The sequence below is a fragment of the Chiloscyllium plagiosum genome, chromosome 9, assembly GCF_004010195.1.
Source record: "Chiloscyllium plagiosum isolate BGI_BamShark_2017 chromosome 9, ASM401019v2, whole genome shotgun sequence".
Classification (NCBI taxonomy): domain Eukaryota; kingdom Metazoa; phylum Chordata; class Chondrichthyes; order Orectolobiformes; family Hemiscylliidae; genus Chiloscyllium; species Chiloscyllium plagiosum.
This window is the reverse complement of record NC_057718.1, coordinates 88,770,824-88,784,812: the sequence shown is the minus strand read 5'-3', so window position 1 is coordinate 88,784,812 and position 13,989 is coordinate 88,770,824. Positions and strand designations below refer to the sequence as shown.

Sequence of the window (13,989 nt, the reverse complement as noted above, 5' to 3'; positions counted from 1 at the left end):
AAATCCTTACCCTGGGATAGCCTATTTCTGAACAAACTCCCTTTCCTAGGAAAAATTGTTTCGTGTATCTAACTTCAACCAAGATTTAAGTGAACTGAAACCAAAATATTTCTAATCTATGGGTTTTTCCACCAGCAAAAAAACACATCAATTCCTTATCTTTCTAACATAAAACAAACTAATGCACTTCAATATTTACTCTGTCTGCTCCTAAACCTCTCCCAATGCAAACAAAATCCCATCATCCTGAGGGACTCCCTCCCCTATACTGGTCTTTTTTTTTTTAAAAAATGGTTCCTGATACCCTTAGCTTAAAAATGTGTTGCTGGAAAAGCGCAGCAGGTCAGGCAGCATCAAAGGAACAGGAGAATCGACGTTTCGGGCATAAGCCCTTCTTCAGGAATTCCTGAAGAAGGGCTTATGTCCGAAACGTCGATTCTCCTGTTCCTTTGATGCTGCCTGACCTGCTGCGCTTTTCCAGCAACACATTTTTAAGCTCTGATCTCCAGCATCTGCAGTCCTCACTTTCTCCTTCCTGATACCCTGACAAGTTAATCATTAAATGCTCTCATACACAAAAACTCACATACCACATGTTCAAAATCCAAACTATAAACCATACAGTATTAAAATAGAGCTAACATCACGCTGCCCCACAAAAAAAGAGATATTTTTCATTACATGTTAAAAAAAATTTTTCTTAACACTATTTCAATGTTACATTTATATCAGCCCATGGGCCTTTCATATTCACTCTCAATAAAGCACCAACCAAAACATTTTTTCCCACAGTCAAAAAAACAATTTCAGAGTTGGGGAATTATGTTTTACCAAAATAATTGTTAAGTTCTTGGCCAAAAGAGTGATTCCAGAAAAATCAAAGTGTTCTGATCCATACAAATAAGTCTCTTTAAATTGTTGTGATGCATATTTCAAAATGATGCAAAGTCAACACAAGACTCCATGTCTCCTTCTCAATTGCTGAATATTTTGTTGACATGTGGCATCTTGCAGCAAAACAGCACCCAAGCCCATTTCACTGGCATCAACCGGTTTGAATGGTTTCTCACAATTAAAAGTGGCCAAACCTGAACGTTGTCAGCACAGTATTCAAGTTGTCAAAGATACACTGACCTTGTATCACTCAAATGTTCTGCTTTTCTTCAGCACGATTGTTACAGGCACAATAACAGTGCTTTCGTGTGGGAAAAATTTGTGGTATAATCCACTTATGCCAAAATAAAACAAAATTGCACATTTTGTCTTAGGCAAGTGAAGATCTAAAAGAGCTCACACTTGCACTTCTCTAGATATTACTTGGCCTTGTCCCACAGTGTGGTCCAAATAAATTACTTTTCCTTTAAAAATGTACTCATTTTTAAGCAAATTGGCTAAAAACAACCAGTTCAGTTAAGTGGTGTAAATGTTCTTTCCACATCTAGCTAAAAACAGCCAAATCATTGACCTAGCTATACTTATATAAGACTTCATTGATTTTATTTATTGATTAATCTTTGGAACATTGCTTTTGCATTTTTCATTTCAAACAGCACGACTGTGTTGATAAAATCCATCCATTTTTGCAAAAGCTGATAGTTCATTAGTTATATCAGTCAATGGAACTTGCTGATACTCTTTTAAAAAGCTGACTTTGGTAAAAGTTTGTGTGTGTCCAATTCATTCAATGCAGTCCTCCAATCTTAGATTAGGATATGAGTCAGTTTCTGTTAGGAGGTTGACTTTGTGATAATCAACACAAATAATAACCCATCCGCTCTTGGCACAGGCATAAGAAGTGAGCACCACCCACAATGATTCCACTCAATAATATCATCGCTCATCATGAACTTAACCTCTCCCCTTATTTGAGCTAATCTCTCCAGATTGAGACTGCAAGGATGTTCTTTTGCGGATAAGACATCCCCTGTACTCACATTGTAAATAGTCAAAACCATTTCCACGGTCTATTCCCACAAATTGATTTATGATTCTGCTCAAGCCTTCTTGAGTCGCTTGGATTGTGGTCAAAAAATAAAACCTGATGTTACATAAGCTTTTAAACACTGCTGCGTTCTCCTTGCTGAAGGGTCAATTTTTAAATTTTCCATTTCTGATTCATTGAATCAGAGTCATAGTGGTCTACAGCACAGAGAAAGGCCTTTGGCCCATCAAATCCATACTGATCGAAAAACAAGCACCTAACTATTCAATTTCTTTCAGTACTTGGATCATAGGCTTTATGCCTTGGTATCGCAAATATACATCTAAATACTTTTTAAATGTTATGGAGGGTTTCTACCTCTACTACCCTGAAAGGAAACGAGTTCCAGATTTCTAGAACCCTACATGTGAAAGCTTTTTCCTTATATTCCCTCAAAACCTCCAGCCCCTTACCTTAAATCTATGCTCCTGGTCACTTAACCCTCCACAAAGAGAAACATTTCCTCCCTGTCTTCTTTCTGTGCTCCCACTAATTTGATACATTCCCTGTAGTCTCCTCAACTCCAAAAAGGCTCTATATATCCAATCTCTCTTCACTCCAGGTAACATCCCAGTAAATCTCCTCTTCACTCTCTCCAGCGTAACTATACCCCGCGTGCAATGCAGATTCCAGAGCTGCCAACAATACTCTACTCATAGCCTATGCCACCATTATGCATTTTCTCTGCTATTTTTATTTCTCTCCCCCTTCCTTTCACTATCCCAAGTACTTTTTATTTTCCCGCTGGCTATTGACCCAATCATAATTTATCTTTAACATATTAACAAAACACACACGTACTGATTTGTTCCCCTACCTGGAGTACTCGCTACATTATTCATATCATTGAGTTTCTGTTTGATTTGACAGAGTCCAGTGAACTTTGCTTTTAATAGTTCCCCAGAGACAGGCAACAATGTTATAACTCGACTCCAGCAACAAAAGTTCCAGCATTGACCTTTTTATCTGTTTTAGTTTTCATTGTTTATTGAGCACCCAACACATGCTATGGCCAATTTCTCTCTGAAATTAAAAAAGTAGGCTCCAACTGTAGCATCGAGTTGGTTTATTAAGTTTCTCCTTTAATTAATTTAAGTTGTTCTCTCGGCTCATATCCATATCTTAGTTCACAAGGGCTAAATCCTTTGGACTTGCTGGGTGTATCCCAAATGGCAAACTGTAACAAAAGAATTCCATCATCCCAATTATTAGGACACTCTTGACAGTAAGATCAATCAGGATGCAAGCAGGATTGATAACGGTGAACCAGTAGATGAGATATATTCAGGTATCCCATAAAGTATGTGCAAAGCTATTTAATAAGATAACAGCCCATAGACCATTAGCATATACAGAGGATTGCTATCTAATAGAAGACAGAGTTGGGATAAGGAGGCATTTTCAGTATGGCAATCTATGACTAGTGGAAGACAATAGGAATCAGTGCTAGGACCACAATTAATCACAATATATATTAATGACTTGGATAATGGATGTGAATGTACTATTGCCAAGTTTTCAGATAACACAAATGTAGGTGGAAAACCAACTACTAGGGAGGACACAAGGAGAGGGATATAGATATATTAAGTGAGTGGACTTACACTTGGCAGACAGAATATAATGTGAGAAACTGTGAGCTTATGAATTTCGGCTGGAAGGATAAAGGAGCTGAATATTATTTAAAATGAACAAAGACTTTAGAAGTCTGTAGCACAGAGGGATATGAAGCCCTCATGCATGATTCACAAAGAAAAGGCTAGCATCCACATTCAGTAGGTAATAAAGAAGGCAAATGGAATAGTGACCTTTACTGCAAAGGCAACTGAACATAAAAATATAAGTCATGCTAAAACTGTACAAGGCATGGTCACACCTAAAGCACTGTGAACAGTTTCAGTCCTCTCATCTAAAGAAAGATGGGGTCAGTCCAGAGAAGGTTAATCATGTTGATCCTGGGTATGGAGGGATTTTCTTATAATGAGAGGCAGAGTGTGTTGGGCCTGTACTCATTTCAGTTTAGAAGAATGAAAAGTGACCTCACTGAAAAATACATCATTCTTAAAGGGCTTGGCAAAGTGGATGGTGAGAGCTTGTTTCTCCTTGTGGGAGAATCTGGAACCAGAGGGCTTAATCTTAAAGTAGGGGCTGCCCATTTAAGACAGCGAGGAAGACAAACTTCTTCTCTCAAAAGGGTAGGGGGCAAGATAGCAAAGTAGAGATTAGGATGATGAGACCAACCACTTCTTCATTGAATGGTGGAGCAAACTCAATGGGCTGACTGACCTACTTCTGTTCCTACATCTTATGAAACAGTAAGACCGTAATCTCCTGTGAAATGGCTTGGGATGTTTCATTATGTCAAAAAGCTCTACATAAATACAAGGTGTGTGGTATAGTAACTCTTAAAAAAAGACCAGCATCCATTCTCTCAGGTGATTCAGAATGGAAAATTAATTCTGGCCTTGTCAGCGATGCCCACATGTGATAAAGAGCAGAATGGAGACTTGTACAACTTCAAAGAACTTGAGAAAGTGTACAACATCTGAACAATTGTTTCAACGGCCAGCAGGAAACAAGGAAACAAGTCTGCTCTACCATTCAATGACAAAATGGCTGGTCTCGTCATCCTCATTTCTGATTAAGAGCTTATGCTCGAAACGTTGATTCTCCTACTCCTTGGATGCTGCCTGACTGGCTGTGCTTTTCCAGCACCACACTCTTGAGCAGGAAACATTCGGCAACTAATGTCTGAAGTAGTTGATGATCAAATTTGCACTGGTGGGATTCCTATCACTGAACGTCTATTCAATTGAATGTGAGAGGCTAGATGGAGTGGTGAAATCTAAAGCGGTATCAAATTAATCTTACACAATGCTATGCCTACTCTTGCACACATTGCAACACATTCATCGAAATGGCATCTAGCACAACCTGCATCACAGTCTGTATGCAATGGACAGATGCAAACATAGAGACGTCCAAACTAAGAGCAGAGTAGGTCACTTGGCTCTTCAAGCTCATTCCACCAATCATTTGATCATGACTGATCTGTTTGTGTTTTGAATTCTACATTCCGATCTACCTTCATTAACCCATGATCCACTGCCTAACAACATTCCAACCAGGTCTGCCTTAACAATATTCAAAGATCTTGCTTCCGGCACTGTCTGAGCCAGAGAATCTGAAACACAACACTTGGAGAGATAAAAGTTTTTACATTTACATTACATTGTGGAAACAGGCCCTTCGGCCCAACAAGTCCACACCGACCTGCCGAAGCGCAACCCACCCATACTCCTACATTTACCCCTATACCTAACACTACGGGCAATTTTCTTTTATTTTTTGGTTTGGAACTGCGAGTTGAATTTGACAATTGAAATTTTGTTTGTTCAGCCTGTTTTATCAAAAAAAGAACAAAGTACAGATGTCTGTTGTTAGGAGCTGGCCTGGAAAGATAATGGAGGTTAATTACTCTCTAAGGTCACAGTGCTATGCTCAGGAACTGACAGCTGGTTGGATGTTGAATTAGACAGTGAAGGAAAGTCAGGCCAAGCACAGAACATTGAAAAATAAAGAGAAAATAAAGAGTGAACTGGTGTGAATTGGGTTCTGAGCAGCAAGCAATTTATGTTCTGAAAGCTTCTAAGCGGTGTTGCTCTTGTTTTGCTCTCTCGCTTGTTTCATTCCCGTTACTGATTTGCCAAATGTTCTGAGAAGCGAATTAGAGTCTGTAAAAAGTAGGTGAATAATTCTGTAAGTCTGCTTCTGTAGGTTTCCATTGACTGGTGACTTCAAAATTCAAGCAAAAATATACTGTTCTATCTGCCTGTCATGCAGCCCATCATTGAATGATTTCACGAAGGTCAGGCATTCATCATTGAAACTGTTACTGAATTGGAAAATTATGATTATTTTAATTTTCTTTTTTAATTCATCTTGACTCTGTTTCTCTTTATTTCTCTCCCTCTTTCTTTCATTATCACAAGTACATTTTTCCCCTGGCTATTGTCCCAATCATAATTTATCTTTAACATATTAACAAGACACACATGCACTGATTTGTTCCCCTACTTGGAGTACTCGCTGCATAATTCACATCATTGCGTTTCTGTTTGATTTGACAAAGTCCAGTGAACTTTGCTTTTAATTGTTCCCCAAAGACAGGCAACAATGCTACAACTCAACTCCAGCAACAAAAGTTCCAACTTTGGCCTTTTTATCTGGTTTAGTTTTCCTTGTTTATTGAGAACACAACACATGCTTTGGTCAATTTCTCGCTGAAGTTAAAAACGTAGGCTCCAACTGTAGTCTCATTAGTCTCATGTGTTATCTGCAAACTTGGCGATAGTTAATTTACATCCATTATGCAAGTCATTAACATATATTGTGATTAATTGTGGTCCTAGCACTGATTCCTATTGTCTTCCGCTAGTTATAGATTGCCATACTGAAAATGCCTCCTTATCCCAACTCTGTCTTCAATTAGATAGCAATCCTCTTTATATGCTAATGGACAATGGGCTGTTATCTTATTAAATTGCTTTGCACGTACCTTATGGGATATCCTTTGGAAACCTAAATATATCTCATCTACTGGTTCACCGTTATCAATCCTGCTTGCATCCTGATTGATCTTACTGTCAAGAATGTCCTAACAATTGGGATGATGGAATTCCTTTGTTACAGTTTGCCATTTGGGATACACCCAGCAAGTCCTTGTAAACTAACATATGGATATTGTCTGTTTGTTAGTGCATGAGTTGGGGGGGAGGTGTCTTTAGATCAAAGGAGATATGGCTTATATCATAAATATTAATTAGATTACCTTTTTTCTGAGTACTGCTACAGATGCATTACTAATAATAAATTGTTCAGTTTTATTTAAGTTATAAACTTGGCATCCAAGACCTTGTTAGGAACAGCTGAGCAATTTTGAGGGTCATTGAATGTTTTAATTTTACTGTGTTGCAAATCTGGTGATAGTGATGCTGGGTTCATTCGGTTTGCTATTTCAATGTCCCAACGACCCCAGATTTTTAAACAGTGTCCCTAGTTCTGGACTCATCCACAACAGGAAACATCCCTTCCGTAGGGGTTCACCTTGTCCAGACAATTTAGGACCTTATTCATTTCAATCACCCCTCATCCTTATAAACTCCAGTGGATAGATGCCCAGTCTTTCCAACCTTTCATCAAAAGTCATAGAGTCATAGAGATGTACAGCATGGAAACAGACCCTTTGATTGAACTCGTCCATGCAGACCAGATATCCCAAACTAATCTAGTCCCATTTGCCAACGTTTGGGCAATATCCCTGTAACCCCTTCCTATTAAACATGGATATATCCATCCAGATTCGTTAAGATAAAAGGTAGGGAGGAGGGACTTGGGGGAGGGGCGTTGGGAATGCGATAGGTGGAAGGAGGTTAAGGTGAGGGTGATAGGCCGGAGAGGGGGTGGGGGCAGAGAGGGAACACTTGTGGCGGAACACTTTAACTCCCTCTCCAACTCCGCCAAGGACACGCAGGTCCTTGGCCTCCTCCATCGCCATTGCAACACGACGCCTGGAGGAAGAGCGCCTCATCTTCCACCTAGGAACCCTCCAGCCACATGGGATGAATGCAAATTTCTCCAGCTTCCTCATTTCCCCTCCCCCCACCTTATCTAAGTCCCAACCCTCGGACTCAGCTCCGCCTTCTTGACCTGCAATCTTCTTCCCGACCTCTCTGCCCCCACCCCCTCTCTGGCCTATCACCCTCACCTTAATCTCCTTCCAACTATCGCATTCCCAACGCCCCTCCCCCAAGTCCCTCCTCCCTACCTTTTATCTTAGCCTGCTTGGCACACCTTCCTCATTCTTGAAGAAGGGCTTATGCCCGATACGTCGATTCTCCTGCTCCTTGGATGCTGCCTGACCTGCTGCGCTTTTCCAGCAACATATTTTTCAGCTTTGATCTCCAGCATCTGCAGTCCTCACGTTCTCCTATATCCATCCAGATGCCTTGTAAACGTTGTAATTGTGCCAGCCTCTACCGTTACCTCTGGCAGATGAAGGTGAGGACTACAGATGCTGGAGATTAGAGTCAAGAGAGTGGCGCTGGAAAAGCACAGCAGGTCAGACAGCATCCGAGGAGCAGGAGAATCAACGTTTCAGGCAAAAATCCTTCATCAAGAAGGTGATCCTTCATCAAGAACCTGACCTACTGTGCTTTTCCAGCACCACAATGTCGATACTTCCTCTGGCAGTTCGTTCCACACACGAACCACCATCTGCGTGGAAAGGTTGCCCCTCAAGTCCAATTTAAGTCTTTCCCCTCTCAGCATAAACTTATGCCCTCTAGTTTTGGACTCCCCCGCCACAGGGAAGAGACCTCATCTATTCACCCTCTCCATGCCCCTCATGTGTCGATACTTCCTCTGGCAGTTCATTCCACACACGAACCACCGTCTGCGTGGAAAAGTTGCCCCTCAAGTCCAATTTAAGTCTTTCCCCTCTCAGCATAAACTTATGCCCTCTAGTTTTGGACTCCCCCGCCACAGGGAAGAGACCTCATCTATTCACCCTCTCCATGCCCCTCATGACAACCTGCTCATCCCAGGCAATAATCTATTTAAAAAAAAACGAAGAGTTGTGGATGGTGGCAATCAGAAACAAAACAGAAATTGCTCGAAGAATTCAGTAAGTCCGGCAGCATTTGAAGAGAGAAAGCAGTGTTAATATTTTGGGTCCAGTGACCTTTGAAGAAAGATCACTGGACCCGAAATGTTAATTCTGATTCATCTAGTAAACATTCTTTGAACTGCCTCCAAAACATTTACATCCTCCCTTAAGTAAGGAGGCCAAAATTGCACATTGTACTCCAAATGTAAACTCACCATTGCCCTATTTAATGGAATAGATTTAATATTCAATTCCTCTTGTAATAAAAGGATAGCATTCCATTAGCTTTCTTAATTACTTGCAGTACTTGCAAACTAATTCTTACTGGCTTCCGCACTAGAACACCTAGATCTTTTCTCAGCACATAGCTGTGCTAATTCTGTTTCAGTAAACGTTTTTTTTATTCTTCCTACTGAATTGCCACATTATATGCCATCTGTTAGATGTTTATCCATTCAAATTATCTATGTCTGTTTGCAACCTCTTTATGTCTTCTTCACAACATACTTTCCTACCTATCCTTCTGTCTTCTGTGAACATATCTTAGATCCTTTCATCTGAGACACTGATACTAAAGTTAAAGCCCCAGCACAGATCCCTGCAGGACTCCATTCTTCACATCCAATCAGAAAAATAGACATTTATGCATACCCTGTTTTCTGCTAGCCAACCAATCTTCTAGCCAAGTTAATATCTTACCCCCTTTATCGAGAGCTCCTATACTGCGCAATAACATTTTGAGAGCCAGTTTCTCAAATGCTTTCTGGAAATCCAAGTACAGTACATCTACAGGATCTCCTTTATCCACAGGGGACATTACTCCTCCACAGACCCCACAGGATTAGTAAAACATGATTTCTCTTTTCCAACACAACATTAACACTTTCAGATTAGCTTGAGTTTTCAAAATGCCCAGCTGTAACCATCTTAATGGCCTTCCATGTGAAAGGTATAAAGATAACTGGCCTTTAGTTTTCAGTCTTCTGCCAACTTTCTTTCTTTCGTCATATTTACTGTTTTCCAAACTGATGGAATATTTCTAGAAACTGGTGAATTTTGGAAAATTAACACCAATGCATCCACAATCTTAATACTACTGCCTCTTTTAAGACCAGGACCTGGGGATCATAGCTCAACCCATTTGTTCAGCACCACTTCCCTAGTGATTTCACTATAATTTCACTAAATTATTCTTTCCCTTCCACCTCAGTGGGATGACTTTTGTATGGTCTGTATTGAAGTTTATTTCATCCTTCATTTTCTTATTATCTACTATTAACTCCACATTCTCACCCTCTGGAGGATCAACACACTCTTTTCCATTTTAAATACCTATCTATTTTTATATTTCTAGCTAGCTTCCTTAGATGCCTGAGAGTCTAACAACTAAACACCCAAACAACTTACACAACAGATTGGAGTTTAGTGGAAAACATTCTCTCTAAAAACAAAAACAGATACACAGTCTTCGAAACTCACTTCCCTAGGGAAAGTTCAATATAGGGCCATTGATTATTTTTAAGACAGAGTTAGATTAATTCTTTAATAACAAGGGTGTCAAAGGATATTGGAGGAAGGTAGGAAAGTGAGGGCCACAATCAGATCAGCCATGGTTTTGTTAAATAGTGGAGAGGCCAAACCCCTGCTCCTAATTCATATGTTCATACAAGTGTAGTTCTAACGCAGTGTTTCCAACTGGGGATCAGGACCCCACAGACAACAGATTAGATACTAACAGCTCCAAGGCTCACCCACTCTGCCCATCCCCCAAAATCAGGAGCTAAAGCCCAACAGCCCACCCAAGACACACAAAGCCTGAGGCACTTAAATAACATTACATTGGGATCACGTTTGGAAAACACTGCTCCAAAAGAATTAAACAGAAAATAGAATTTCAACTGGTGTATTAAACAAAGAGGCCTACCTGAGTTTGCTCTCTAATTCTGTATTCCTCTGTCGGAGTTCCTTGTTCTCGTTCTGTAAAACCTGCAGAGTTACTTCCGTTTCAGTCTTTGAAGAAAGCAGTGTTCTGGACTTCTCCTCAGATTCCAGGATTCTCTCTCTCAAGCAACCAATGAGCGACTGCTGCCTCGTGTTGTCCATCTTGTAGCTTTCAACTTCTGCCTTTAGCTCCTGGATATAGCCCTCTTGAGATGTCTGCTTCAGACAAATGTCTGTGAGCTATGAATGGAATAGGTCAGCACAGAATGCAATGATACTTCTAAAGACCATGTCATGTAACAATTGGCATCTTATTTCAGCCAAGAGAAGAAATCTAAATAAGCTAATTTTCTACAATCAACATTTGTAAAATCATGTACATTTAAATCATGGAACACAGGAGCAGAAGGTGGCCATTAGGCCCTTTGAACCTGTTGCCCCATTCCACAAGCTCCTGGTTGATCTGTCTGTGTTCTCGGGTCTACTTTCCAACCGCCGATAGCCCATGACTCGCTGTTTAACAAAAAACAATCTAACTCAGCCTGAAATAAAATTAAAGACCCAGCTCCACTACCAACTCCAGGAAGAGAATTCCACACTTCCATCAACTTCTGACAGAATGAATTTCTCCTCATCTCTGCATCTTCCAAAGTATCCACCCTACGAAGTTGTCACAAGTCCTTATATTTTGCAGTAGGATCACCTCTTCCATTCAATGGTACAGGCCTAACCTGTTCAAACCGTCTTTATAAGATTTGCTCCTCCCCCCAGGAGTGAGCGATTTTTTTTTGGCAGTCATGGAGTTTTTACAGCACAGAAAGTGTGTCTGCATCAGTCATCAAACATCCATCTTATTCTAGAACCTTTTTTCATAATTTGTCCATATTGTATCCTGTGGCATTTGAATCCTTCATCTAAATAGCTCTAGAATGTCTCTGTGAATGCTACTTTTTCCACATTTTTAGGCAGGAAATTCCAAATACCTTCCTGATTATTGCACTGCCATGGTTTTACAACCTCAGGACTTCCAAGTTTCTTACAGTAAATGAAGTATTCTTGGAAAAAATAGTGTAGTCATTTCTGTAATGTCAGAAATGTGACTACTGATTTGTATGCAATAAGTTCCCACATATGACAAGGACTAGCTTACATTAGGGGCAGCACAGTGGCTCAGTGGTTGGTGCTGCTGCCTCACAGGTACCCAGATTTGATTCCACCCTCAGGCAACTGTCTGTGTGGAGTTTGCACATTCTCCCCGTGTCTGTATGGGTTTCCTCTGGGTGCTCCAGTTTCCTCCCACAGTCCAAAGATGTGCAGGTTAGGTGGAATGACCATGCTAAATTGCTCATAGAGTTCAGGGATGTGTAGGCCAGATGGATTAGCTATGGGTTCCAGGAATAAGGTAGAGGAAGGGGGGGGTTTGGTTTTTGGAGGGGCAGTGAAACCCAATGGGCTAAATGGCCTGCTTCCACACTGTATGGACTCTACGTTTCCATATGCTTTAGTAATCCTGGCTAAGTGATAAGCATTGACCAGGAACCCAGAAATAACTCCTGTACTTTGAGCAAGTGCCTTGGGATCTTTCGCATCTACCTGACAGGGAAGATGGAATCACAGCTTAATATCTCATCCAAAGGAAGTCACAAGAAAGAATCTCAAAACAATTGATCTTGAGCTGTTCACCCAACTATTGACTGATATTAGTGTGACAGAATTATGGTGGATTCACTTGCACTGTTTTTTTAAGCTTTTCCAACCAAAGAAATATGCAAGTTGCACTGAACAGTGGTTATCCCTCAACTCATCCCACTGTTCTTGGAGAGACCTTGTTTTGTACAAAGTAGCTTCGACATTTCTGAAATTATACGAGGCAGAGAAAGTGAGCACTGCAGATGCTGGAGATTCAGAATCAAAAAGTGTGGTGCTGGAAAAGCACAGCTGGTCAGGCAGCATCCAAGGAGCAGGAGAATCGACATTTCGAGCATAAGCTCTTTATCAGGATTGTGGAGGGACAAGGGGGCTGAGAGAGAAATTGGGGGGGGTGGGTTGGGGCTGGAGGAAAGGTAGGTGGGAAGACGATAGATGGACGCAGGTGGGAGGTAACTGTGATGGGTCAGTGGGGAGGTTGGAGTGGATAGGTGGGAAGGAAGATGGGCAGGTAAGACAGGTCATGAGGGCAGTGTTGAGTGGGAGGGTTGGATCTAGGATGAGGTGGGGAGGAGGGGAGATTTGGAAATTGGTGAAGCCGATGTTGATGTCGTGTGGTTGAAGGGTCCTGAGGTGCACAATGAGACGTTTTCCTCCAGTTGGGGGGTGGCTTTGATTTGGAAGTGGAGGCGGCCCAGGACTTGCATGCCCTTGTGGGAGTGGGCGGAGGGGTTGAAGTGGTTGGCCACAGGGCAGTGGGGTTGTTTGATGTTCCCAGAACCACTCTGTAAGTTGGCGTCCTGTCACCCCAATGTAGAGGAGACAACATCGAGAGCAACAGATGCAGTAGATGAGGTGGATGGAGGTGCAGGAAATACTCTGCCGGATTTGAAGTGATCCTTTCAGGCCTTGGACAGAGGTGAGGGGGGAGGTCTGGGTGCAGGTTTTGCACTTTGTGCAGTGGCAGGGGAAAGTACCAAGGTGTAGAGGATGGGTTATTGGGGGGCATGGATCTAACGAGGGAATTGCGGAGGGAATGGTCTCTGCGGAATGCAGATAGGGGTGGGGAGGGAAATACATTTTTGGTGGTGGGACCTGACTGTAGGTGGCGAAAATGACAGAGGATAATGAGCTGTACCTGGAGATTAATGGGGTGGAAGGGGGGACTGAGAGTTCTAACTTTGTTGCGGTTGGAGGAGTTGGGTTCAAGGGCTTCAAATGGTGGAGATGTGATGAAGGGCATTGTTGATCAACTGGAAGGGGAAATTGCAGTCCTTGAAATAGGAGCCATTGGGATGTCCTGGAGTGGAATTGCTCCTCCTGGGAATAGATACGGGGGAGGCGGAGGAATTGGGAGTAAGGGATCCTGTTTTTACATGAGGGGTGGATGGGAGGAGGTGTAGTCAAGGATAGCTGTGGGAGTCATTGGGTTTGAAATATATATCAGTGTTGAGGCAGTCACCAGAAACAGAGATGGAGATGTCCAGGAAGGGGAGGGAGATGGTCCATGTGATCGTGAGGTCAGAGTGCAAGGTGTTGGTGAAGTTGATGAACTGTTCAACATCCTCGTGGGAGCATGAGATAGTGTCGATACAGTCATCAATGTAGCAGAGTAAAAGGTGGGGGATAGTGCTCGTGTAACTCCGTAGGATACTTCAAACAGTCTCTCTTCCAAAGAGGCAGGCATAGCTGGGGGCCATGCAGGTGCCCGTGGCTACCCCTCTTGTCTGTAGGAAGTGGGAGGATTCGAAGG

At 41.8% G+C, this 13,989-nt stretch overlaps 1 protein-coding gene across 1 annotated transcript in view; it reads right to left on the bottom strand.

Moving 5' to 3' along the window:
• The window catches only part of ccdc170 (coiled-coil domain containing 170), a 104,909-nt gene that overhangs the window by 69,560 nt on the left and 21,360 nt on the right, over window positions 1-13,989 (bottom strand). Inside the window, exon 6 of the mRNA XM_043696503.1 lies at window positions 10,573-10,829. Coding sequence (XP_043552438.1) covers window positions 10,573-10,829 — 257 coding nt within the window. The remainder of the gene's footprint in view (window positions 1-10,572; window positions 10,830-13,989) is intronic.